Source organism: Vipera berus (assembly GCF_964194415.1).
Source record: "Vipera berus genome assembly, chromosome: 10".
Taxonomy (NCBI): domain Eukaryota; kingdom Metazoa; phylum Chordata; class Lepidosauria; order Squamata; family Viperidae; genus Vipera; species Vipera berus.
The window spans coordinates 5,599,764-5,625,720 of NC_138213.1; the positions used below are offsets into that span (position 1 = coordinate 5,599,764).

The following is a 25,957-nucleotide window of genomic DNA, read 5'->3' on the forward strand; positions in this document are numbered from 1 at the left end:
CAAGCCCACGAGACGCCGCAATGATTAGCGGGTAACACTAGAGGGCGCTGCCTCTTTCGTCGGCTCCGGCCTCTTGTTGCGGCTCGCCTCCCCCTCCCTTCCCGGGCGGGGGGGTTCATAGAGCTAGAAACTCAGAGTGACACACATGGCTTCTTTGCTTTTGCCACACCTCTCCGCGGCGGCCATCCCCGCCGCCGCTGCACAAGCTGAGGGGGCGCCGAGAGGGCCTCCCCCGGCGTCTCCTTGCTTTCCCCCCGGCCCCTGGGGCAGCCGAGGCCGGTCGGGAGCGGGGCGCACGGAGGGCCGCCCAGGCGCGCCGCGAAAGGGGAGAGGCGGGAACCCAGCAGCGCCACCTCGCGAGCGCCTCGCCGTTTTTCTCCCCCCCCCTCTCCCGGCCCCGCCCCTTTGCCGCTCTCGCGAGAGCCGGGGGAACGCGAGGCTGACGTCAGCGCCGCCCGATGCGGGCCATGGGCAAGAAGCACAAGCGGCACAAGGGGGAAAAATACCCGTATGAAGGTAACGGCGCCCCGGGGGGGGGGGAGAGCGGAGGCGCCTTCCTGGGGGGGGGAGGGGGAGGGAGGAGCAGGTGCCGCCCGGGAGGCTCGACCTGTCGGCGCGAGGATTCCCGGAATCCCCTGCTGGGTGGGACCTGCAGCTCCCAGAATCCCCAGTGAGAAGGAACTGCAGCTCCCAATATCCCCTGCCAGAAAGAACTGCAGCTCCCAGAATCCCCAGTGAGAAGGAACTGCAGCTCCCAATATCCCCTGCCAGGAGGAACTACAGCTCCCAATATCCCCTGTGAGAAGGAAATGCAGCTCCCAGAATCCCCTGCCAGAAGGAACTGCAGCTCCCAGAATCCCCAGTGAGAAGGAACTGCAGCTCCCAATATCCCCTGCCAGAAAGAACTGCAGCTCCCAGAATCCCCAGTGAGAAGGAAATGCAGCTCCCAATATCCCCTGCCAGGAGGAACTACAGCTCCCAATATCCCCTGTGAGAAGGAAATGCAGCTCCCAGAATCCCCTGCCAGAAGGAACTGCAGCTCCCAGAATCCCCAGTGAGAAGAAACTGCAGCTCCCAATATCCCCTGCCAGAAAGAACTGCAGCTCCCAGAATCCCCAGTGAGGAAATGCAGCTCCCAATATCCCCTGCCAGGAGGAACTGCAGCTTCCAGTATCCCCTGTCAGAAGGAACTGCAGCTCCCAATATCCCCTGTGAGAAGGAACTGCAGCTCCCAGAATCCCCTGCCAGAAGGAACTGCAGTTCTCGCATACGCACACACCAAAAACCCCCACAGTGTCATGCCATTGTATCTCCATGCATATCTATCCATGTCCTTGTTTACTTAGATCTGTGTCCCATCCGTATTATGTACAAATCTGCCCAGCTTTTCTCTTCATTGGCAGGGTTACCTGGAAAACTTTGAAGTGAAATTGAATTTTGGAGCAAATCCCAAACATTTCTAGCCTCTTTGTGAAAGTAATTTATTTGTGGCTTTGTGTACTGAATTGTTCATTTTTCTCAAGCAGTTTGGAAGAGAGACACATAAATATTTGGAGCACACCTCTGAACTCAGGAGGGAATATCACACTAAGCCAATGTGGTTTAGAGCAATGTGAACATTTGCCTCTGTGTATATAATGAGGATAACTTTGGCTAGTGGTATTGTGAATGGTTAAGCACTGCTGCTTGAGCATTCAGATCATATAATTAAAATCTGTGTCAAGCTCAGTGGATCAGTGTATATTCTGGTATGACTGGCTGAGGTACTGCTAATTTCCAGTAGTAATTTGAAACATTGAACGCAGATCTGAGATCTGTCTTAATGAGGTCTTAGTCTGTTAATGGTTCCATTTTCAAGTGTCGTGACTACAGATAGTCTTTGACTTACAACCACAACTGAGCCCAACATTTCTGTCGTTAAGCGGGACATTTGTTAAGTGAGCTTTGCTGTGTTTTACCATCTTTCTTGACATGGTTCTTGAGTGAATCCCTGCAGTTGTTAAGTTAGGAACATGGTTCTTAAGTAAATCTGGCTTCCCCATTGACTTTGCTTGTACGAAGGTCGCAAAAAGGGATCACATGACCCCAGCACACTTCACAAATATGAGTCAGTTGCCCAGCATTGAATTTTGATCACGTGACTACTGGGATGCTGCAACAGCTGTAAGTACCGGTATGAAAAAGGGTCATAAGTCACTTTTTTCCAGTGTCGTCATAACTCCGAACCATCACTAAATGAATGGTTGTAAGTCGAGAACGACCTGTAATGTTCATCATTTTTTAATTCACAATTGAATTGATGTAAGTGTTACATTGCCAACATTTAGAAAGTTAAAATGGGAGTTCTCCTTTATCTGTTTCCTCAAGAATATGTAGAGAAACCCTTAAAACTTGTCTTGAAAGTGGGAGGAAACGAAATTGCAGAGCTATCTACTCAGAGCGCGGTGCACGATTCGTCGCTGTATGAAGACAAAAGTGAACATGAAAAACACAAAGACAAGAAAAGAAAGAAAAGGAAAAAAATGGAAAAACAAGTCCCCGGTGAAGAAAAGGAAAAAAGAAAGAGAAAAGTAAAGGTAATGATTAGAATAGTTACTTGGTTTACTTTAAGAGCCGTGGTGGCAGCAGGGATTAGAATGCGGTATAGCAGGCTAATTCTGCCCACTGCCAGCAGTTCGATCCTCACTGACTCAAGATTGACTCAGAATTTTCATCCTTGCAAGGTCGGTAAAATGAGGACCCAGATTGTTGGGGACAATAGTCTGACCGCCTGTAAAGCACTATGAAGCAATATATAAATCGAAGTCAGGGGTCTTCAAACCTGGCCCTTTTATGACTTGTGGACTTCCAACTCCCAGAATTCCTCAGCCAGGCATACCTGGCTGAGGAATTCTGGGAGTTGAAATCCACAAGCCATAAAAGGGCCAGGTTTGAAGACCCCTGATCTAAGTGCTATTGCTAAGTGCTATTAAAATGTTTTTAAAAATGTATATTTATGCCGGATTGTGTTTGGGATTATTAAGTGGGGCGTGAAAATAACCCAGAACGAGCTTGGAAAGACCAGAAAGTCTCCCTTTCAAATATTGGTTAATTTTAAAATGGGGGGAAAATATAGATACGGTACTGTGGAAAGTTCTTTTATTTCATAGAAGACGCTTGTGGAGAATTTGTGACTCTTAGATACTGCTAGGCTGCGGCCCCCATCGGCTCTGGCCTTGTTGCTCCTGCTAGTTTGGGATTCAGTATCTGCAAACTCTCCATTTTCCAGATACCTGAGAACTTTTTATATAGGAAGCAGCACAAATGTATTTTAGTAGAAATAATTTCCGCAAGCAAATTGCTCTAACCCGATACGACTCAGCGTCCTGTACTCCTGTGAGCAGAGATCCTTTTAACGTTAATCAATATATCCTAATTAATGCAGCTAGGGTGAATTTATGTCAAATCTTACAGATTAATATTGACTTGAGCTTTGCATAAAGAAAGCTGTGGTTAATATTTTGCAACCGGTTGCACTGATCTGTTTTTCAAGCATTTTTTATTTATTTATTTATTTATTTATTTATTTATTTATTTATTTATTTATTTATTTATTTATTTATTTATTTATTTCTTCAGGAAGATAAAAAGAAGCGAGACAGAGACGCTGTTGAGAGCGAAGGAGAAAGAGAGCTGAAATGCCAGTCTCCTTTAAGATTGGAAGTGCCGCTTGTGAAATCGCTAGCCAGCAGCTTAGCCAAGCAGGAAGGTAAAGAAAATGCTATTTTTCTTTCTTTAAGTGCTATGCCAGGGGTGTCAAACTCAATTTCATTGAGGGCCGCATCAGCATTGCGGTTGCCCCTCAAGGGGCCGGGTGGGTATGGCCAGGGTGGGTGTGGCCAGCTCTACATCATTGGCATCAAGGGTGCCTATGGGGGCCTGGGCAGGAGTGGGACAGATCTGAGGGTCTCTGGTAGAAGGAGGGTCTCTGGGCCGGGGCCAAGGCAGAGGGGGCCATTCCCTCACTGTTTCCAGGATGGCTTCGCGGGCCACATGAAACCACTTCGCGGGCCGGATCCGGCCCCCGGGCCTTGTGTTTGACATGTCTGGTCTATGCAGTTTTTCTTTTTTTATAGTAAAAAAATAAATAAATCATTAATAAAATAATGGTACTAAGTCATAACTACTTACGCAAAAATCTGGTTAACGAGATCAATCCTAAATAAGCATTGCACCAACTGTATTTTGTTGTTTTCTCCAGGCTGTTTCTGTGTTGTTGTTTCCCCCCCCCCCCCCGCCTAAAACACATTGGCAAATTCCCCTAAGTGTTATTCCCCTGGAGAAAGAGCCAGATGAAACTCAGGATATGGTCACACTGATAGGGAAACTTTGTTAAAATAATGAAGGGTAAACAGACTTCTTAAATGTATCTCATTGTCTTTGTGATAGACCATTGTCACTGTTTAATATTTTGTTTCCATCAAAATACAGAGTTCTTTCTCTTTTGTTTCCTTTTTTTATCCTAGAAGTGGAACAGACACCCCTTCAAGAAGCTTTAAACCAGCTTGTAAGACAACTGCAGAGGTGAGTTTTGTGTATGAACGCCGTTGCTTGTAGGAATTGGTAAAGAGGTTAATGCTTCAATAATATCAGTGGTCAAAGCTGAATCGCAATTGCATAATTACACACACCACTTATAACACCTGCATTTAATATTTGCCTTTTCTCTTAAAAAAAAAGGTTATGGCACTGTTTGACTGGTAATTGTGCTGCATTTATAAATCGCTTACTCTGAAATAACCCAGCTGTTATAATCTTATGATTATAGATATGTGGCCTTTAGAATATTTTCCATTTTGCAAAACAGATCACATTTAGAGGAGAGCAAAATGCTTTGCAACTGTGTGATGGCCTTGCATCAAAAGCTCTTGATATCAAAATGCATCATTATATTTGAAGGAAAGGTATCAAAATCCTCTATAGTTTAGTTTAGAAATCTCAACCACATTTTAGTCATATAATCTCTGTATAAAAAGTGGGTATGGGGGGGGAGAATGGGGACAGAGATATTTCTACATAAAAAACTTTTTTAAAAACGGAGAAAGAAAGAAAGAAAGAAAGAAAGAAAGAAAGAGTTGGCATAAGGCCAGATCTGCTTCTAGTTTCATCTTAGTTTTCTACTTTCTTTTAAGCTGGAGTCATGTCTTCTTTTTTTAATAGTAACCTCTGTTCTTTGTTATAGAAATGAAACATGAAACGCTTGTTCTTTTCATTTCTTAACAGAAAGGATCCCAACGCTTTCTTTTCATTTCCTGTGACGGACCTCATCGCTCCTGGTTACTCCATGATCATTAAACACCCAATGGATTTTAGTACAATGAAAGAGAAGATAAAGAATAACGGTTACCAATCCATAGAAGAGCTAAAGGTGCTTATATAATATATCCTAGCTGCAGAGAGAGGATTAAATGTCAACACTTGCCGGCTGTAGCCATTGTGATGATGGGCAGAGTTTGTCAAAACATGCCTTTCACTCGGAGAGTGAACTTCCATAGTTTATGAGCAAAGAATCGTTTTAAGAATTTCTCCTTTCCTTTGCTTGGCGAAAGGCTTTGTGGATTTCTGCAGTGGTGCTTTTAAAAGAATAATTTGCAAGAGGTTAGAATTGGAACAGATGATTGCAGGAAAAGAAAAATTGAGAAGCCAAAGCATGGTTTTAAGGTAGTCCCCGACTTACAGCAGTTCGTTTGGAGATCGTTCAAAGTTACAACGGCGCTGGAACAAGTAACAGGACTGTTTTTTTCCACACTTACGACGGCTGCAGCATCCCCGTGGTCGCGTGATCAAAATTCACATGATCCCCTTTTGCGACCGTCTGATAAACGAAGCCAATGGGGAAGCCGGGGTCGCTTAAGTGTGGCTACTAACGGATCGCCTGCAGTGATTCACTTAACCACTAAGGCAAGAAAGGTTGTAGAATGGGTCAAAACTCACTTAGCAAATGTCTCGCTTAGCAACAGAAATTTGGGGGTCAGTTGTGATCATAAGCCGAGGACTACCGGTACTAGAGCTTGGGATAGTGTAAAACAAGGTGGCTGAGGTTTTATGTAGACTTAAGCAAAACCTTTTTGTATGTTTGACAGATTAATAGATAATAATTACATAATAATTGTAAAAATGCATTGACTGTTCCCAGTCACTCTTCTGCAATATGCTAAAGGATTAAGCGGTTGAAATTTCAAACAGAAATTATTCCATCTGAATAATAGGAAGAGAAAAAATATTTGACTTTTGCCTTTTTCTTTAGAGGAGAAGAACGATTGGGAAACCTTTGCACATAATGAGTACTAAGTGTCTTATTTTTTTTTCCTTTCTCATTGCCATTACAGCTTTTTTTGAATAAATAATAGCTTTATTGGAACAATGGCAAATGCGATTGTGTTAAACTTGCCTCTTTCTGAGCACAGCTGGTTAAAATTCTTGTCTCCGTGCCACCCTTCTATTTGTACACATTAAAGAGAAATGCAAGTCTGTTGTGGTGGTGCATTAATGCATCCAACCTGACAAAACAACTCTGTGATCTCTGGGGAGAAGTGTCTGTGACGAACGCCGCCTTTATCGGTGCATTAATACCAAAGTGTAAAAATCAGAGGTCTGTCACAAGCACTGCTGGCATCACACCGGCTCTGTCATCTCGGAAACTCATCAGCTGCTTGCCCAACATTTTGCAAGCTGATGTCAAAGAGAAAGGTCTTAAATCCCACCCAAAGGCTGGGCCTGTCAGTCAAGCTTGAAGGCATGGTGAAGCTGTACACATTTCCCACATTCTTTTGCCTGCAGTAAGGAGGAGTTGAAAAATAAAAGGATCGTGAGAGGTCTTTGCCTAAGAGCAAAGATCCTCCTGCTGCTACTTTTGTTTTGCTCTCTGCCCTCAGTTTGCTCCAAGTAGCAGACTGTGTCCGACTTGGAACGTGAGAATGAAGGAGAAATTCCAAGGAGTTGCAACTGTCCGGCGGATTTAGTAGCTGCGTGATAATGTTGGGACAATCGAGCCCGCAATTTCTGTGGCTAAGCGGGACCGTTAAGTGAGTTTTGCCCCCATTTTATGACTTATTTGCCACGGTTGTTAAATGAATCTGCGGTTGTTAAGTGAGTAACCTGGTTGTTAAGGGCTTCCCCTTCTTGACGTTGCTTGTCAGAAGGTGGCAAAAGGGGATCGCGGGACCCCTGGGGACGCTGCAAGCGTCCTAAATATACGCCAGTTGCCTGGCATCCAGATTTGGATCACGTGACCCCGGGGATGCTGCAACGGTTGTAAGTGTGAAAAACAGTCACACAAAACTTTTTTTTTTAGTGCTGTTGTCAGTAAAAAAACGGTCGCAAGACTATGCTGTCAGGAGATTTACTTTGTTTAATTTGTCTAAACAATGCTTTCTCTCTGTAAGCTTGACGTGAATTTTCTAGGTAATATTTCCAAAGTTGTGTGCCTCACGTGCCTTAATTTTTCTATTGATCCAGGACAATTTCAGACTGATGTGTAGCAATGCTATGGTCTATAATAAACCAGAGACTATTTATTACAAGGCTGCGAAAAAGCTCCTACATTCCGGAATGAAAATACTCAGTCAGGTAACCGATGGAGGCAAGAACAAAGTTTGAGAAGCTTATTGCTATTTGGAGCACAGGTTATTTATAACGTGAAGTGTTAAACTTGCTGGCATGCTATTTGAAATGCTGCCTTGGTCCTGGGCTATATAACTGCAGCTGATTTCATCTGCAAGGAACATTGGCAGTCCTAAGCACACTTTCGAAAAGTTAGTCCTACTGATACAGATAGGACGTTTGAGTAAATTCATTTGCATTGTGTTGCAAAACACGCTTTATACAGCAGTGTTTCTCAACCGTGGGGATTTTAAGAGGCGTAGACTTCCAACATCCTCTGGGAGTTGAAATCCACACATTTTAAAGTTATCGAAGTTGAGAAACACTGCTTCACAGTATTTAATTCTTGGGATCATCTATTTGGAGGAAAGGAAACCATTATGGATTCTTCTAAAATGTCCCTTGTTGAATAATGTCCTTTTTAACGGCTGGAAAAATTAGGATTTTTTTTTTCAGCTGGTAGGAATAAAACGGCACATTCACATTGTGTATCTTGTTTTCTTAGGAACGGATTCAGAGTTTGAAACAAAGCATTGACTTCATGGCAGATCTTCAGAAAAGCAGGAAACAGGCAGACAAAACCGGCTCGCATTCCGGGGGAGAAGAGGAGGGCGGCCTGGGGAAAGATGGAGACTGCACAGACCCAGAACTCACAGCCTTTAAAAGTCCCAGCAAGGAGTTCAAAAAGTGATTATATTCTCCCAGAAGCTGACTTTTTTTTCCCCCATTCAGTTCGAATCAGGAGCTGGTAACTGCAAGACTAAGAGGCACCTTAGCGTAGTGGTTAAGGTGCCAGGCTAGAAACCAGGAGAATAGGGAGTTCTAGTCCTGGTTTTTGGACACAAAACCAGCTGAATAACCTTGACCAGTCTCTCTCTCTCAGCCCCAGGAAGAAGGCATTATTGTTTAAAAAAAAATTCAACCCCTTTTTCTAGTTAGCTTAGCAAATCCAGACGTAATGACCAGTTCATGTAATGAAGCCAATTCCAGCTCGCTGACTAAATGTCAGTTTTACAATCTTAACTGATGGAAGAGGAGCAGGGTGGCTTGCCTGGTTAGGAAACGGGCTCGATAAGCAGCAAGCTCGCGTTTGAGACCCGAGTGCTGCCGTGGGATGGAGTGAGCACCTGTCCTTTGCTCCAGCTCCTGCTGGGAACGTGAAAGGAGCCCCTAAGTGGGCAGAAGCGATATCACCAACCAATCCTTTCAACCCGGAAGCACCTCGGTGCCTCAGACGTGAGTGCAAAAATAAATAAAAAAATTAAGATAACTTGATAGTTACTAGTTGCTGTTGCCAGTGATTGGCATTTACCATTTCTAATATTCAAAGTCCAAAGGATTCTGCATTTTTCTTATCACACCGATTTTAAAAAACTTTTATGTACTCTAAGGGAACAAAACGATGCAGGTTTATGGGTGTTTTAATGCCTTTTTTTCCCCACCCAGAAAAGAAAAAGATCTACTGGAAGAAAAAATTAGGAACAGTAATTTAGAGAAGGAGCAAGAACTGATTGAACGTATCATTAAAGATTCAGGAGGGAAGTTGACCAAACGTTCTGCAAACACCCAGGTAAGCGGACAAGGGTTTCCAAAGTTTAAAAAAACTTAAGTTTCCAGTATAAGCCTCTGAAACTCAGCCTAACGCTTTAAATTCCCCAAATCTCCATGAATTGAAACAGTCAGCAAAACAGTTACTTACGTTTTGGTTTTTTTTAATCAGTTTAAAAAAAAAAGGCTCCTCCTTGTACTAGCATTTTAATCTCTGTGCAGGCGACCCACTTTAATAGCTTGATCTTTTTTTCCAGTGTGAGTTTGAGAGAAGAAAGCCTGATGGCACAACCACTCTGGGACTTCTTACTCCAGCCGAAAATCTAGCAGGAGGTAACGCTTGTTAGAGGGATTTTAATATTCCTTCTTGGGGGTGTTTACAAAGGATGGGATTATTCATTTAAAAACTGTTGCCGAGGACTATTCCTACTGGGGGTCTTAGAAAGCCCAAGGAACAGATGATCCCAGCTTTGATATTAAATATACCTCAATCGGTTTGTCTTTCAAATGAGCAACATTTGATTGGAGAAACAGCCAGCTGAGCTATGGGAGATGATTTTTTTTTCGTTTTGCTGAAATGTATGTTTGGACGTGCTTCCCGTTCCAAAGGCCAACTTTTCAATTTAATGAAATGGGGAACTCTTAACCGCTTCTATTACTTCATTTGAATGTGTTATAACACCCTTTTAGCAGGGTTTTTTTCCCCTCCTTAATCTAATACAGATCATGGAATTTGTTTCTCTCCGGAAAAAAATAAACCCTCTTATGATACAAAATTAAACTCCCGTTCCTTCGTTCTAAACTTCACGGTAATTCTGTGCTTATCTCTGTTTCCCTAAATCTACAGTCTTTCTTACTGCAACAGGTTTAGAGCCATTTCTATCTTATATCATCTTTCGTTGCTGTCTGTTTTTCCCCCTCCCGCTTCGTTGCCATCTTCCTCTCTTTGAGTCCTTTTTTTGTCACAGTCAACGCTTGATTTTTATTCCGTATGAGATCTGAAATTGGGATAAGCAATACCACGAAGATGAGGGTGAGAGGCTCTTTTAACCCTCACTCCCAGGCAGCATCAAAACTCTGAACCCCGGGAAGGCAAAAAAAAGGGGGGGGCTGCTGACTTGTCATCGTGAATGCTTTCTTTGACACGCACTTTAAGTCAGGGGCAAAAGTAAGGAATTATTTTTCCATAATTTATTGTCGCAGGAAACCGTGCGAAAACATCTTAAGACGTTCTGCACACAGAACATTAGTACGAAGGGATTTATTTCTGCTTTGTGTAAATAATCTAAAATTGCCTCTCGGATCCTTACTCCCCTGTTTTTCTTTGGGATTTTAGAAATGGGTCCCAGCTCTGTGAAATTGGGAGCAGCAGCTGGAAGACTTCAGTCCGGGGTCAATACTTTACAAGGCTTTAAGGAAGACAAAAGGAACAAAGTAACCCCAGGTAATGTCTCTCTCTATATATATTAAAGCAATCCAATTTCCTGTAAAAAATGAATCCGAGCAATATCCAAGTTCAATAAACCAAGCTCCAGTCCTTTCAGGAAAAAAAATTGAAAGTGTCTCTTTTTCCTCACTGGATTCTTTGCATTTGTCAGTGAGATCTTTGCTTCTCTCTGAGGTTGGTTGTTTTCTTGCAGACACAAAAGTCAGAGTGTGCTGCCTCTTTTACACTAAAAGCGCCATCAGAGCAGTAGTAGAACCGGCATTAGAGGCCAAAACAGTGTTCTTTAAGGTGGCCAGATTTTAAACAAAATACACCCTCAACATTCCTCCTTTAATTTGCAAGATTGGATTCCCTCTTCCAATGGCTAATGGTGCTTTTGAAGAAACATTCTATTAATAAAAACTCTCTAGGTCGTTATCACACCCTTATATGCGAGATACCTAATTCCTGCTCTCTTCATTTCCCATTAGTGATGTATTTGAACTACGGGCCTTTTAGCTCGTATGCTCCAGCGTACGACTCCACGTTTGCAAACATCAGCAAGGACGATTCAGATTTAATCTACTCTACTTATGGAGAAGATTCTAATCCAGGAATTTCCAAGTAAGTCTTCCAGCAAGCGAGATTTCCCTTTGATCTTAGACTTTGTATGCTAGAACGAAAGCTTTTTTTTAAAGACACTTTCCCATCAAATGCTCTCGTTTTCCCTTTTTCTAAGAAAAGAAGAGACACTGGACACTTGACACCAAAAATGAGAGCATCTTACTCCCTCGCTGGTTTTCTACCAAAACCGAACCTTTGTTGTTTATTTGTTTTTTCTGAAATACTATATAGTGCATTTCAGAGCTGTGCCACAAGAAAATCTTTAAAACAACCCAGCTTGCTGTTACAGTACAAAACATAAAAACAAAACTCTGAAGGAGGGAAAATAGTTAGGCGTTTGTTGTTTGAATTTAATTCGTAAAAGGGGAAAACGTAATTATTGTGGCTGCAGAAAAGTCTTTCATTGTTAGTTGTTTGCAATTCTATGCCCTGTGGGTGAAATATAGCAATAGCACTTAGACTTAGATACCGCTTCACGCTGCTTTACAGCCCTCTCTAAGCGGTTTACAGAGTCAGCCTATTGCCCCCAACAGTCTGGGTCCTCATTTTACCGACCTCGGAAGGATGGAAGGCTGAACCATCCTGGTGCCGGTCAGGATCAAACTCCTGGCAGTGAGTTAACCTGCAGTATTACATTGTAATCACTGCACCACCATGTGGTGCATTTATACCAGAAATTATGGTAGTCCGTAGAGGAGTATGAATATAAGACTTTGCACCAGTTGTACATATTTTTCTGCCCATTGTGTTAATTTGTGCTCAGATTTACTAGGCCAAAATGCATGAATTAATTTCTGCAAGCATCTCAAAAATGCCTTTTAATGTACCATCTAACTATAAAGTTACTTTGTTCTGATGCTTCGTAAGCACTTTCTTTGAAGGTCATAGTTGCTTCATGTAACTCATCTATAGGTTTCTCATTTAATAGCAATAGCACTCAGACTTATATACCGCTTCACGCTGCTTTACAGCCCTCTGTGAGTGGTTTACAGAGTCAGCCTCCTGCCCCCAACAATCCGGGTCCTCCTTTTACCGACCTCGGAAGGATGGAAGGCTGAGTCGACCTTGAGCCAGTCAGGATCAAACTCCTGGCAGTGGACAGTGAGTTAGTGTGCAATACTGTATTCTGAGCACTGCGCCACCACGGCGCATGATTTAATATCAGCATAAGGACAAATAATGAGCGTCCTCTGGGCGCTCAAATCTGTTCTTTGAGTTTTTAATCTTCCTTGGCTGTGTTTTTTGTTTAGCATTAACAGGATACACCGATAAGATCTCTGCTAAATAAAGCTGGTTGTTTTTAATCACCAGAACAATGACCTGGTAGTTGGTTCAGTGAAAAGAGAGATATCCAAGTGTAGGGTTTGTTAATTGCTACCTTGTAAGCCGGAAATTAATTTAACTAGGTTAGGTGAAATGGCAAGCCTGCGGGAAATCATTGTTTGTTGTAAAATAATTGCGTTCCTTGCTTTTAGCATCAGCGAATTTTTGGCGAAGTCCCACGATTACCCTGGTCTCATGGCTGACAGCTTGTTGGATGTCTTGACGCAAGGCGAGCATTCCCGCACTCTCAGAGAACTCGAGACGGTGAGAACATTCACATGTTGATGCGTGTAAACTGGCAGCTTCAACGTGGCAGCGTTAAGGAGGCCAGTGCCCAGCGGGAAGACGAAATCTTTTTGGGCTTATCATTTCTTGGTTAACAAACGTAGAACTAGCCTATTAATATTTAACTAAATGCTGGGGAAGAAGAACTCGGTCTTCTCTCCGTGTAGGAGAACCCAAGGTGACTCTTCTTTGCTCTTGCATGGAGGAAGGGTTGCTACTGCGGCAGCAGGGAAAAAATCCCAGGATTAAAGGCAGCATTTAGGTTGCTAAGTGAGAAATTTGTTAAAAGGAGTTTTGCCCCATTGTACGAGCTTTCTCGCCAATGGCTGCGAAGTGAATCCCTGCAGGTGTTAAGTTAGTAACCAAGGTGGTGAACGTGGCTCTGGCTCCCCTGTTGATTTTGCTTGTCAGAAGGTCACAAAAGGATCCCAAGACTCTTGAGAGAACGTGACTGTCATAAGTATGAGTCAGTTGCCAAGCGTCCAAATTTTGATCACGTGACCATCGGGATGCTGCAAAGATGGTAGCTGTGAAAAACGGTCCTAAGTCAGTGCCGTTGTAACTTTGAACGGTCTCTAAATGAACTGTTGTAAGTCGAGAACTACTAGTATGTAGGAGAAAAAGTTCCTGCTTAAGAATAAAGTAAGGCCCGTATCAAAAGTGTTTGGCAACATAATTCTAAAAAACAATACTAGATGTAAGCAAGATGTAATTGGTCAAAAACACATTTTACCTTTATTTTAAAATACTATGGCTTGATACATCTTAACTATTAGCTATAAGGGATAGATACCTATTGATGTTTTAGATTGATCACCTGGGCAAATAACTGTATTAATATAGTAAGAGGAGTGGATGTTATATTCCGGGGTTGTTGTTTTTTATTGCATTTATTTGCTTCGCTGTTTTTGTTTTGTATCTTTTTAAAATGTTGCTGGTTATTGACCGAATAAATATTACTGACGACCAAGTATTTATTGGGTTGCACCCAGAGTATATTTTTTTTATTTTGCTCTCTCATTGCTTTATCTGGTTCTTTTGTAATTGCAGAGCACAGAGGAAACAGAATGCTTACACGAAAAGACAGATACAACGAAAGACATAGAGGTGACATGGTTGTAAATTTGGACATTCTAGAACTGGTGGGGTTTTTAATCCGGGGGTTCCTCACCTGCCCACACACAGTTCTCCGCTTTCTCCATCCCTCAGGTCATAGTTGTCCCGAAGGTGCTTTTCCAAAAGGCAACTGGACTTCCTTGGTGTTTTTTTTCCCTTTGAAAATGTTTCACTTCTCATGCAAGAAGCTTCTGCAGAACTGACATCCAGTTGCCTTTTGGAAAAAGCATCTTTGGGATATATATATATATATCTCAACTGAAGTCCCAAAGATGCTTTGTCCAAAAGGCAACTGGATGTCAGTTCTGCAGAAGCTTTTTGCATGAGAAGTGAAACACACACACACACACACACACACACACACACACAGTGGCTCATAAATACAATGACCTTACACACAGCACTTAATTGTAAAGGACAGTCTTTTATTTTAGAAATCTCCTTTAGATTTATTTATTTTTCAAAAACCTATTCTGGTCCTTTATTTTGATCATTTAACTTAACATTAACTTAATATACCCACGGTCATTTAACTCAACATACACAATGAGCACCTGTTACTCGTCCCAGCTTCTGCCAACCTAGCAGTTCGAAAGCACGTAAAAATGCAAGTAGAAAAATAGGGACCACTACAGTGGGAAGGTAACAGCGCTCCGTGCACCTTTGGCGTCTAGTCATGCCGGCCACATGACCACGGAGACGTCCTCGGACAAGCGCCAGCTCTTCGGCTTTGAAAGGGAGATGAGCACCGGCCCCTAGAGTCGGAAACGACTAGCACGCATGTGCGGGGGAACCTTTACCTTTTACCAATGTTGCCACTTTATTCCCCAGTCTATCACATTCATGTACACTTTAATTTTAGATACTTTTATTAGTTTGTGCATTTTTGTAAAGTTCTCTTGGGCTTGATCTTGAATTTCACTTTGTAAAGCACAGTTGTAAACATAAACAGGGTTTTTTTTTTAAAAAAAATATCATTATGATCCTCCTTCATATTTGCACCTTTTTTCAGGTTTGTCCTTCATTTTTTCCCCAAGAAAATATATTCGCTGTAGACATATATTATGCATGATAATGGGCGAAGCATGATGTATATGTTTATATATTTCCTGGATTTTAAGACCATATCTTTGTTTGCATTTCTAGATAGTAGAAACAGATCCAGCCAAGGTTGATTCTGGACTTAGTAAAGAAAGGCTTACAGCACTGAAAGCGGTAACTAATTTTGGGGTGCCTGCTGAGGAATTTGATTCTGAAGGTGAGTCCACGTGACTTTGCCCGGTTTTGTGGCAAAATCTCACACAATTTATGGTGCCTCACAGCTTCATCTTTGATTTCCCAGAAGCTGAAATATTTCAGAGAAAGCTTGATGAAACCACAAAATTAATTTGTGACCTTCAGGATGCCCAAAATGAACGCCTGAGTACAAAACCACCACCTAATATGATTTGTCTCCTGGGCCCATCTCACAAGGAAATGCATTTGGGTAAGAATAAGAATGCGTATCTATTTATATCTTGCCTTTATTATTTTTACAAATAAATCAAGGCGGCAAACATATTCAGTACACCTTCCTCCTCCTGTTTTCCTCACTTCAACAACAACACTGTGAAGTGGGTTGGGCTGAGAGAGAATGACTGGCCCAAATTCTCCCAGCTGACTTTCACAGCTAAGGCAGGACTAGAACTCACCATCTCCTAGTGATTGGCCAAAGTTACCCAGCTGGCTTTCATGGCTTAGGCAGGACTTGAACTCACAGCCTCCCAGTTTCTAGCCTGGCACCTTGGACCATAGACCATATTGGCTCTCTTCTGTTCTTAGCATATATTATAAACTTCAAAACGCTGCTTGTCGTTAATGCCACTCACGTGTCAGGCGACTCTGAAAATTGTCTTACAGTTTTTGTGAATGTTGAGTTCCACAACAAGAACACCTCCTTGATGTTGCACTACTTAAATCATCAGACCACAATTTGGATATGTTTGTTCCACCAGTGAAATGCCCTTTTGCAGGATGGTTTTCCATTGGGAAACCATTATGGGAGAAACAGACAAGTGTAACAATAACAGGGATGAAAATGGATAAAAGTTAAGTCTTCTGTAGAGCAAGTGGAAACAAAAGGGAATAGCTTGGGTTTGTTCCCACTGAGACTTTCTTTAAGGAATCGCCAACCTTTGAACGTGCATCAAGGAGGAAAGCACATTTTGCCTTCGCTTTTATTGTTAAATTATTTAACAAGAGCCGTGGTGGCGCAGTGGTTAGAATGCAGTATTGCAGGCTAATTTTGCTGAGACTGCTGACAGCAATTCGGCAGTTCGATCCGGACTGGCTCAGCTTTCCATCCTTCCGAGGTGGGTAAAAAGAAAACTTAGATTATTGGGGGGGCAAATATGCTGACTCTGTAAACTGCTTAGAGAGGGCTGTAAAGCACTGGGAAGCGGTATATAAGTCTAGGCGCTAGTGCTATTGCCCTATAATATATTACTACCCTCTATATTCTGAATGAAGGCCGCTTTGATGAAAAAATTGCTTTTGTTGTTGAAGATAAACATTTTATGTAAAACGTTGCATCAGTTTATTTCTCTGCTTTTTTTCAGCGGAAAAGGTGACCAATAATCTGAAAGAGCTGGCACAACAGGTAGCTCCAGGTGACATTGTCAGCACCTATGGAATCCGTAAAGCAATGGGGATTTCGCTCCCAACTTCAGAAAAAACGGGCAGCTTTGTGGATTTTACAGAGGGTGAGTATAATCATGGCATCAGCAACCACCGGCTGTTATTAACCAGCTTTGCTGTGGGAACCATATCTTCTAAAGTAGCACGTGGAGTTTAGAGACCCATCACAAGATTCACTGACGATTCACACCTGACCCATCGTTAAGACCCTCACCCACCCACACCTGAAGCCCTTATAAACAGAAGGACACCGACACTGACATGTCCTAAATTCCGCTGAAGATATTATCTAGCCTGGTAATGAAATGTTTGGAAACCAACCCACAAACCCGGAGAATTAAACTCCCACTCTCATCCTACAACTGAGCTACAGATATTCGCCACTCTTGCAAACATACGTTTACTTGAGAATCCGTCCTAGTTTTAGAATATATGTCTTTATTTCAATGGGGGGGGGGTCGGGCTAGAATGAAATTCCGAAGGCTGAGTCTGGTGGCTTGGCTTTTCTTAGCAATTCCGAAAGTAAGAAATGCATCCTAAAGATCTGGACCCTGAAACCCTCTGCCCATTTGCTGCAAATCTCACTGAACTCAGGACTTCCTTTTAAATAGAAAGTTAGACATATGCAGAAGTAACAATATCCATCAAGACTCCTGGGGGCATTCTGCGCACGTAGCTGAGCAATTTTAGCCACAGTGCAGAAATGGTTCTTCCCCACTGTACCTCTTTCTGGGATGTCTGAGACCTCCTAGTCTGTCCGAATTAAGCATTAACCCTGCCCAATCTTGCTCCATTTCTGAATGCAGACAAGGTTACAGACTAAGCAGGGTTGAGCTGCCCGTACTTAGGATGGGCTAACAATAAGTTGACCAGCTTCGCAAACCAAGCAAGTAATATCACCAGTGGCTTTTCGGATATTTTTTCCCCCCAGAGATACAAGACTCTCCCAAGCCTGTCATTCTCATTGAAAATGAATGTGAACCGGTTGCTGTATGAAGCCTCCTTATTAGACATTCCCTCTTCGGTGGCAGAGGGGTAAAACTGGCCCTGTTGCGTGCACAAGCTGTTTGTATACTTTTATCTGTTAAATATTTGGATTCCTAATAAAACTATTAAAACCAAGCTGGTCCTATTCTAATTGCAGGTCTAAAAGATAATAATGCTTTAAATAAAATAGAGGCATTGGATCATGGCTTGTGGGAGCCAAGAAGGCGATAGTGTTTTGAAAGGTTTCTTAACATGATCCATAATGCTTTTGTGAGGGTATGAATAAGGACACCAACAGCTAAAGATGATTTTCACATAAATCTTCTTAGGTTATCCAAACCTTGCCAGGCTGTGTAAGGCTGAAAAAGGAACTGGGAAGTATGTATTCCAACAGACCTCAACATGCATGTCATCAGAGGCCAGGATTTCACATCCCTTTACATATAATGCCTTGGTAATATGTGACAAATATATCCAACACACCTTTCTCCAGTTTGCACCCAACAATAATCTGGAGAGGTGAATTGGGCTCAGAGCGACTGGCCCAAAGTCACTCAGCTGGCTTCCTTGGCTAAGGTGGGACTAGAACTCACTGTCTCCTGATGATTGGCCCAAAGTCACTCAGCCAACTTCCATGGCTAAGGCGGGACTAGAACTCACTGTCTCCTGGTGATTGGCCCAACGTCATTCAGCTGGCTTCCATGGCTAAGGCAGGACTAGAATTCACTGTCTCTTGGTGGTTGGCCCAAAGTCACTCAGCCAGCTTTTGTGTCTAAGCAGGACTTGAACTTCTGCACTTCCAATCATTCCGGGACAGGTTGAAGCATCTAAAAATCCTTCAAGAGTGCACTCTTGTCATATTTAACCAGATTTTTATAAAAATACTCTTTATGGGGTATTTCCACCTTCTTTTCTCCTCTCTATCTCCTTCCACCGCAACCTCATCTATTTCCTAATTCGGGGGAGATACGTCGAAATCAACAGCCACCCTATCCTCTATCTCTAATCTATTGTAACTTGTATAATATTGATAAATTCAACCAAACCCCTAAGACATTGCTCAGTTAATATCACTCTTTACAAATACTTAATTCCTTTAACCTTAAATAACCCTTTATCAATATATCAATTAAATTTTATATATATATATATATATATATATATATATATATATATGTGTGTGTGTGATTAATTAGCTATTTAATTAATTCTATTAATTTATCCAATTATAGCAGTCAACAATCTCAGCAACATAGTTGTTTCACGAATATAGCAAGTAGTCAGTCTATAGGTAAAGGTAAAGGTTCCCCCACACATGTGTGCTAGTCGTTTCCGACTCTAGGGGCCGGTGCTCATCTCCGTTTCAAAGCCGAAGAGCCAGCGCTTGTCCGAGGACGTCTCCGTGGTCATGTGGCCGGCATGACTAGCACGGAACGCTGTTACCTTCCCACCGGAGTGGTCCCTATTTTTCTACTTGCATTTTTACGTGCTTTCGAACTGCTAGGTTGGCAGAAGCTGGGACGAATAACAGGCGCTCACTCAGTTACATGGCACTCGGGATTCGACCCACCAAACTGCCGACCTTCTGATCGACAAGCTCAGGGTCCTAACCCACTGAACCACCGCGTCCCTTAGTCAGTCTATATATTTATATTTATGTGTGTCTTTTTATCTATATTTATATATCACCTTTATCTTCCTGTCCCATCAAAGTCACTTTCCTTTTTGATTATAAATTTCCAACTCTGGATTTGTAGCTCCTTGTATAGTCCAACCATCCCGAGTAGATCAGCGGAAGGCCTCGACTATTGCAACGGCAGCTTTGAAAAGTTTCGCCTGTTATAGCCAAGTGGCCCGCCTGTCCTTTCATTCTTAAAGTGGATTCTTTAATTCTGCTGCCTGGGGTAGCCCCACGGTGAGATAGGCAGCAAATAAATTTAACAAATAAATAAATTCCGTCCCTGTCCTCAGAACAGATAGCTCTCGACTTAACCACCACAACTTAGCCCAAAACGTCTGTTGCTAAGTGACACATTTCATAAATGAGCTTGCTCCCATTTTATGACCTTATTTTTTGCACGGCTGTTAAGCAAATCACTGCAGCTGTTAAGGTAGCAAGAGGATTGTTAAGTGAACCTGGCTTCCCCATTGACTTTGCTTGTCAGATGGTCGCAGAAGGAGATCACGTAACACACACACACACGGGAGACTGCAACCGTCATAAATGTGAGTGAGTTGCCAAGCATCTGAATTTTGATCATGGGAACGCTGCAATGGTTGTAAGTGTGAAAAGTCACTTTTTTCAGTTCTTCTGTAACTTTGAACTGTTGTTCAAACTGTCCACAGACTAAGTGTACTGCAGAGACTAGGGGTCTGATTCTTAAGAATATTTGTATATAAAGTACAGAAGAAATAACATCAAATAAGGTGAAATGTTTAATACAGAAAACTTAAAAAGTGGAAGCAGCATAGCTTAGACCAGGTTGCCTGGACAGCAATATAATGCACAATAGAAGATAACAATTCTGCAAATGTTTCTGTCGACATACCTTTGAGAGCAATGGTCAAAGCTAATGATTTCAAATGTTAGTAGAGAATTTCTGAAGAAAAACATTCTAACTTCTGCCTTTTATTTTAAAAACCAAACTTGTAATAAATGTACAATTAAAAACAAGAAACGAAAAGTAATATTTCACATTAACTTGCAGTTATTACAAAAAAAAAGACAGTTGCCCAACCTTTTTAACACTACCCAGGATTATTTTATCTTAATACTCTTGAATATAATCTACTTTAATCTCCTAAGACTTTCTAAAAGTCCTTTATCTATAGTAAGACCTCACTAGAAGTTTGTTCCCATCATGAAACGTAGGAAATTCATCCTCCACATATTAATTACACAGTAATTATAATGAACACAATAAGGGTGCACACAGGGTTTAGCATAAAAGGATTTGCAGTCAATTGAACTGCGCTGTGAAACTTTTTAAAAATGGAATACGAGCAGCCCTCGTTAATAGACTCACTCTAGAGAATGCTCCGATTTCTTCAAATCTATAAATCTTTATATCGAAAATGCGTTCTAATGGATCTAGCAGAAATAAAATCACAGCAAAATATAGGCAGTCCTTAAGAGTACCAGTCGACAAAAGTCACTAGTACTTTAGAGATAATCTGAAATAAATGCTGTCCTTTCTTCCTGTGTGTTCTAGATTTGATGCACAAGCAGATCATTCTTTCAGTTGGTTGCCCTAATTTGGCACAATATCAGAGGTGTCAGAACAAAACACCTTTTCGTAGTTGCGTGTCCGATTCCATAGTCCCATCTAACAGAAACTGTAATTGCTGTGGACTCAGACGGTAATTTTATTTCACGAGTAGCATTCTTGTGCTTTAACAACACGTTTTTTTCCCCCCAACCGATCCCTGAAATGCATCACGTTTTCGTTATATTTTGTGGTCAGGCTTCCCACGTAGTCAAAACCTACCTTCAGCTGAGGGTAAAGATTAGCAATGCATTAAAACAGCCCGTGGATTCTTCAGAAATCCTGAGGCAAAAAGCAGGGTCATACTTTGAAATAAAGAGTAGAGATGAATAATAGAGAGAGACATAGATGAGGCTGACACAGACATAGCGCAGGTAGTCCTCATTCATTTAGTGACCCTTCCAATGACCCTTCCAATGACCCTTTAAAAAGTAAGCGGTCCTTGCACTTTTTCCCTTGCAGCGTCTCCACGGCATCAAGTCTGCAACAAAATCAGCTGAAGCCATTTCCCCTTGCTTTTTTGGTTGCCACCGACTTGGGAGGAGGGAGACGAGAGCTTTATCATAGCCATAACAATATATGGTCCTGTGGGAACCAAGGTCATTGCTAGCTGCATTTTGGCGGGCTGTATCTTTAGTTACAAAGCCCGTGCCAGTAGTTAATTGGGGAATGTGATTTATGACATACTACAAGGGTGGGAAATTTCACTTGTAACTTTGTAACCTTGTGGGGGGGCGTTGTTTGTTTCAGTCTTGGGTTCACTTTTGAACACGTCGATATTATGTCGCCGAATAAGGAAAATTTTTGCCTTGGAGTTCTTTTTATTGGTCTCGTCTATCGGAACCATGACACAGGGTCAAAATTTGGGCACTTGTCAACCAGCATGTATCTGTTTGATGGTCTCGGGGTCATCTGATTGGCTTCCAGCAAGCAAAATTAATGCGGTAAGCTGGATTCACTTAAGGACCATGTGGTTCCTTTAACAACAATTGACCTGCTTAGCAACCATGCCAAAGCAAGGTCATAAAATCAGGGGTGATTCATTTAACAACTGCCTTGCTTAGCAATGCAAAATCTGATCCCAACTGGGTCGTAAGTCGAGGACTGCCTGTAGGGCTACCTGGCCTGCTTCTTGTTCATTCTGGTTGAGAACCTACACAAGATAAAATTCAGCAGTACGATACGGACAGTTTTACTTACTGTGCAGTGTTTGAACAGGAGCTGCTGGGGACACGGAGACCCCGTCCATAATGCTCTACGTCGCTTAAAATTATGAAGGTGTTTCTGACACCAAGGGGGGGAAAAAAGGCCCAATGGTTTCTCTATACCGCAACCCATTTGGGAGATTAATCCACCATTCTATTTTAGTATTAGTCGTGCAGTTGTACTAGGAATTGCCCATAATTTATATAAGCAGGGTTTCTACTTTAAGAAAGAGCCTGGATTTTAGACTGAGAATGCAGGGATTTCCACATTACTGTAGGCCACCGAATGGCTGTTGAACTCAAAAAGCATCTTGCAAAGACAAGCATCTTGCAAAGAGCCTTGGTGGAGCAGTGGGCTAATGCCTCCTTAAGTAACACCAGCTGCCTGCAATTAGTGCAGGTTCGAGTCCCACCAGGCTCAAGGTTGACTCAGCCTTCCATCCTTCCGAGGTAGGTAAAATGAGGACCCAGATTGTTGGGTGCAATTAAGCTGACTTTGTAATAATGCCGCTTGGGGGGTGTGTGAAAGCCCTAATAAGCAGGCATATACATAGAATGAAGGCTACTGCTAAGCTTGTAAGCCGCCCTGAGTCTTTGGAGAAGGGCAGGATATAAATGGAATTAAAATAAATAAAAATAAAATAAAATAAAAAATAAACAAGAGAAAAAGGAAGGAAAAGGCTTCTCAAGAGTCCTTCAACCCCCCCAAAAAACGAGCACATTTAGGACGCAAACCCACAAGTGTCGTTGATACCAAGTCCAAGAAGCGAATTCCAGAAAAGCAGATCTGCATTAGCTGGGGAAGTCCTCCCTTAGGCTGTTCCTTCCAGAACAGAAATGAGGTAAGTAGCGATGAAAACAAGGCAGGTCTAATTTATTTTGTGATGGTAGAGAAGGACTGCAAGGAAGATATGCTTGAGTCTTGAAACATTAGTCGAAGAGAAACATGGAAGCGCAGTTTTGGGGGGACCTGCAGCAGCTCTGAGGGTGGCTCTAATGGACAATGAGAGGAGGGACCACAATTTAATGGCAGAGCAGATGGTTGTTCCACCTAAAAAAAGGCCTTCGAGATGCAGGTTCCAATCCGGTCTATTGTCCTCTGATTTTTTGCTCAAGGCAGTGCTATCGCAATCCTCCAATCTATCCTCATGAAAGACCAAGGATGAAGCATGAGGGCAGGGCATCTTGAACCAAGCAATCCGCTCGGTTGCCAGTCCACAGAAAATTCTGGGTCCCCTGTGGCAGGAATTAAAAATAATAATAATAATAATGGTCTCCAGTAGACTTGACTTGTAAACATCTTTCAAGGACCTCTTGCGTTCCTTCTCTTGAGATGCAAAAACGCCAGCACAGAGAGTCATTCGGCATAAAACCCCTTTACAGAAGACGACAGAATTGAACCATTGCTAAAAAAATAAAATAAAAACAAAAGTCCAACCAGAAATTTTAAACATAATTTCTCAGCATCTTCTCTTTCGGGTCAAAAAACTTGGGATTTGGCTGTATCGGTGCAGACAAAGTATGTGATTAATTCTCCCTTTCCTTTCACGTTAATCAGTCCTCGGCATTCACAAGCATACCCCAGGCTCTTCAGTATTTTGCACGTCTCTTCGGTAACCTGTGTACGAGACAGAAGTTGAAATATTCATCTTCAATGAATATTTGATTGATTTTGGACCCTGCTTTTTTTTTTGCTGGCACTTCCAGGAGAACTTATAACATCGGTAAGTTTATCTGCACAGTCAAAGCTAAATATGGATCATAGAAACAAATCCCATCAGGTGTTGCAATACCCCCCCCCTTATTTTCCAGTAGTTAAGAGCTACATGGCTTGGCTGAACTAATCTCCATGTTCAACATATAGTTATTTTTTGAAGTTTTCTTCTATCAAAACCCAAAATTTCTCTTCTTCTTTTACCTGGATTTTCCCAAGTTCTCCAGTAGTTTCCATTCTGCTGGCAACATTGACTGTGTTTCCCCAAATATCATATTGGGGTTTTCGGGCACCGATCACACCAGCTACTACCGGTCCGTGATTGATGCCTGATAAACAGGATGGGGAAGGAGAAAATAAATGTATCACATAAAGTGTACACAGGTTGTATGCAAACTTGGGAGAAAACCATGGGTGTGTCAAATGCTGCTAACATCGGATGTTTTTGCATTGACAACAGATGGAAATGTAGCCATCTTTTACCTTTTGCTTTTAGAGTTGGATGATGCTGGGGAAAGGGGATGTGAATGAGAGTTCAGCTAAACATAACAACACTAAATCTAGTGTGAGAAAGAAGGTTATTGTAACCAGAGCTGATAAGGAATTGGCGGGCTGGAGAACTGGAGAGCTTGTAGCTAATTGGGGGATGTGATTTATGACTGTTAATTGGAGGAGGGAATTGTGCTTTTGATACTAGGTGCTCAGGGGAGGGGAACTCAGATTTTGGTGTCATTTATGCAGTGCCGATATACTACTCAAAATAAAGATTCTTTAAGGTAAAACAATGCCTCGAAGTTCTTTTGAAGAGTTTCATCTGTTGGAACTATGACAGTAACCTTAATATATATAAAAAAACACCATACCACTCTTTTGATCTGGGAGGAGATCACCTCGTCCCAAACTTACCAACACGGAGACGGAAATTGTTGAACGAATGGCGGTTGATGCCATCTAGCTTAGTCATCAAGGCTATGGCAAACTCCACCATGATGCCAATTTGAGCACACTGTTTTTCTTGATCCTAAAGAGATGGTGGAAAGCGAGACGTCATTAGCAAAACATGATGGCAGTCAACAGCCAGAATTCCTCAAATAGACAACAGCCAAGGCGTACTAATATAAACAAACAGAGGCACAGTTGTGCTAACCATATGATCAAATCACAGCGTGCTTTACAAAGAGTCAGTCTGAACTTGGTTACATTCCAAAAACAAAGGCAGCAACTTTTATATAAGAAATCCAAATGGCCTGGAAGTTGGATTGATGTTCTACTAAAATATGAGTTGTAAAATGTAATGACATCTTTGAAAAAGCAGCGATGTAACAGAAGGTGAGTGGTAGATTCAGTGATCCCTTCACTTCAGGGCAAAAATCTTAGTGCCTACAGGATCGATGCATTGCTTAAACACTGCCACTGTCTTGTCCTTCATCAACAATGTATCTTATGAAAACCAACTATTATAGCTGGCAGAAGCAGTTAAAAGGATAATGTTATAAATGTGTTGGACATTTTGGAATATTTGGAGCAACCCAATGAAAAACAAGCTGTAGAGGTAGAAAAGATCTTTGCTAATTTGAACCACACTTTCTTGTTTAAGGTTTTGGAAGGTACAAATTTTGGAGAGACCTTCATAAAGTGGATAAGATCCATCTACACTGGATGGATCTACACCAGGAGTAGGCCACCTTGGCTCTTTTATGACTCGTGGACTTCAACTCCCAGAATTCCCGAGCCAGCATGGCTCAGCTTGGAAACCTCTCCCTTTCCCCTCAGCATGGCTGGCTCAGGAATTCTGGGAGTTGAATTCATAAAAGAGCCAAGGTTGCCTACCCCTGATCTACACTTTGAAACACAAATAATTGTTAATGGAGATCTAACAAAACCCTGTGAGGCACACAAAAAAGGACAAAGACATCGATGCCCATTATCCCCTCTCTGGTTTAGTTCTGGAACTACTGAATTCACTTATAGGACGAGATGAGAACGCTGTGGGGTTAAAAATGAAAAAAAAAACCACCTTAAAAGTGAAGGGCTTTTGATGACTTAGTGTTGGTTCTGTATGATTCCTTAAAGCAAGCTGAAATAATAGGGAACTAGAAAGAATGTGGTCCATTAGCAGATTTTAAGAATAATAAAACAGAAGACG

The 25,957-nt window shown here is 42.0% G+C and overlaps 2 protein-coding genes across 2 annotated transcripts in view; one reads left to right on the forward strand and one right to left on the reverse strand.

Annotated features, from left to right (window-relative positions):
* Positions 1–409: 409 nt before the first annotated feature.
* On the forward strand, positions 410–17,761 carry BRD7 (bromodomain containing 7). Its single transcript, XM_081335957.1, has 17 exons — positions 410–516; positions 2,368–2,576; positions 3,619–3,748; positions 4,506–4,563; positions 5,263–5,407; positions 7,498–7,608; positions 8,147–8,328; positions 9,088–9,211; positions 9,447–9,522; positions 10,526–10,633; positions 11,107–11,239; positions 12,715–12,826; positions 13,898–13,954; positions 15,110–15,221; positions 15,306–15,449; positions 16,561–16,704; positions 17,571–17,761. The coding sequence occupies exons 1-17, from the start codon at positions 459–461 to the stop codon at positions 17,633–17,635; spliced, it is 1,968 nt and encodes a 655-aa protein (XP_081192083.1). The 5' UTR covers positions 410–458; the 3' UTR covers positions 17,636–17,761.
* Positions 17,762–20,055: 2,294 nt separating this feature from the next.
* The window catches only part of ADCY7 (adenylate cyclase 7), a 70,902-nt gene continuing 65,000 nt past the window's right edge, over positions 20,056–25,957 (reverse strand). The window contains exons 25-27 of the mRNA XM_081335757.1: positions 24,718–24,832; positions 24,016–24,140; positions 20,056–23,715 (exon numbers count right to left, since the gene is read on the reverse strand). Of these exons, the coding sequence (XP_081191883.1) occupies positions 23,578–23,715; positions 24,016–24,140; positions 24,718–24,832 (378 nt within the window). The 3' untranslated portion in view covers positions 20,056–23,577. The remainder of the gene's footprint in view (positions 23,716–24,015; positions 24,141–24,717; positions 24,833–25,957) is intronic.

Excerpts from the sequence above, each read along its gene's own strand:
- BRD7 (XM_081335957.1), top strand. The coding sequence starts at position 459 with ATGCGGGCCATGGGCAAGAAGCACAAGCGGCACAAGGGGGAAAAATAC. Across the intron at positions 3,749-4,505 it reads CAGCTTAGCCAAGCAGGAAG|AAGTGGAACAGACACCCCTT; the intron begins GTAAAGAAAATG and ends TTTTTATCCTAG. Across the intron at positions 9,523-10,525 it reads AGCCGAAAATCTAGCAGGAG|AAATGGGTCCCAGCTCTGTG; the intron begins GTAACGCTTGTT and ends TTGGGATTTTAG.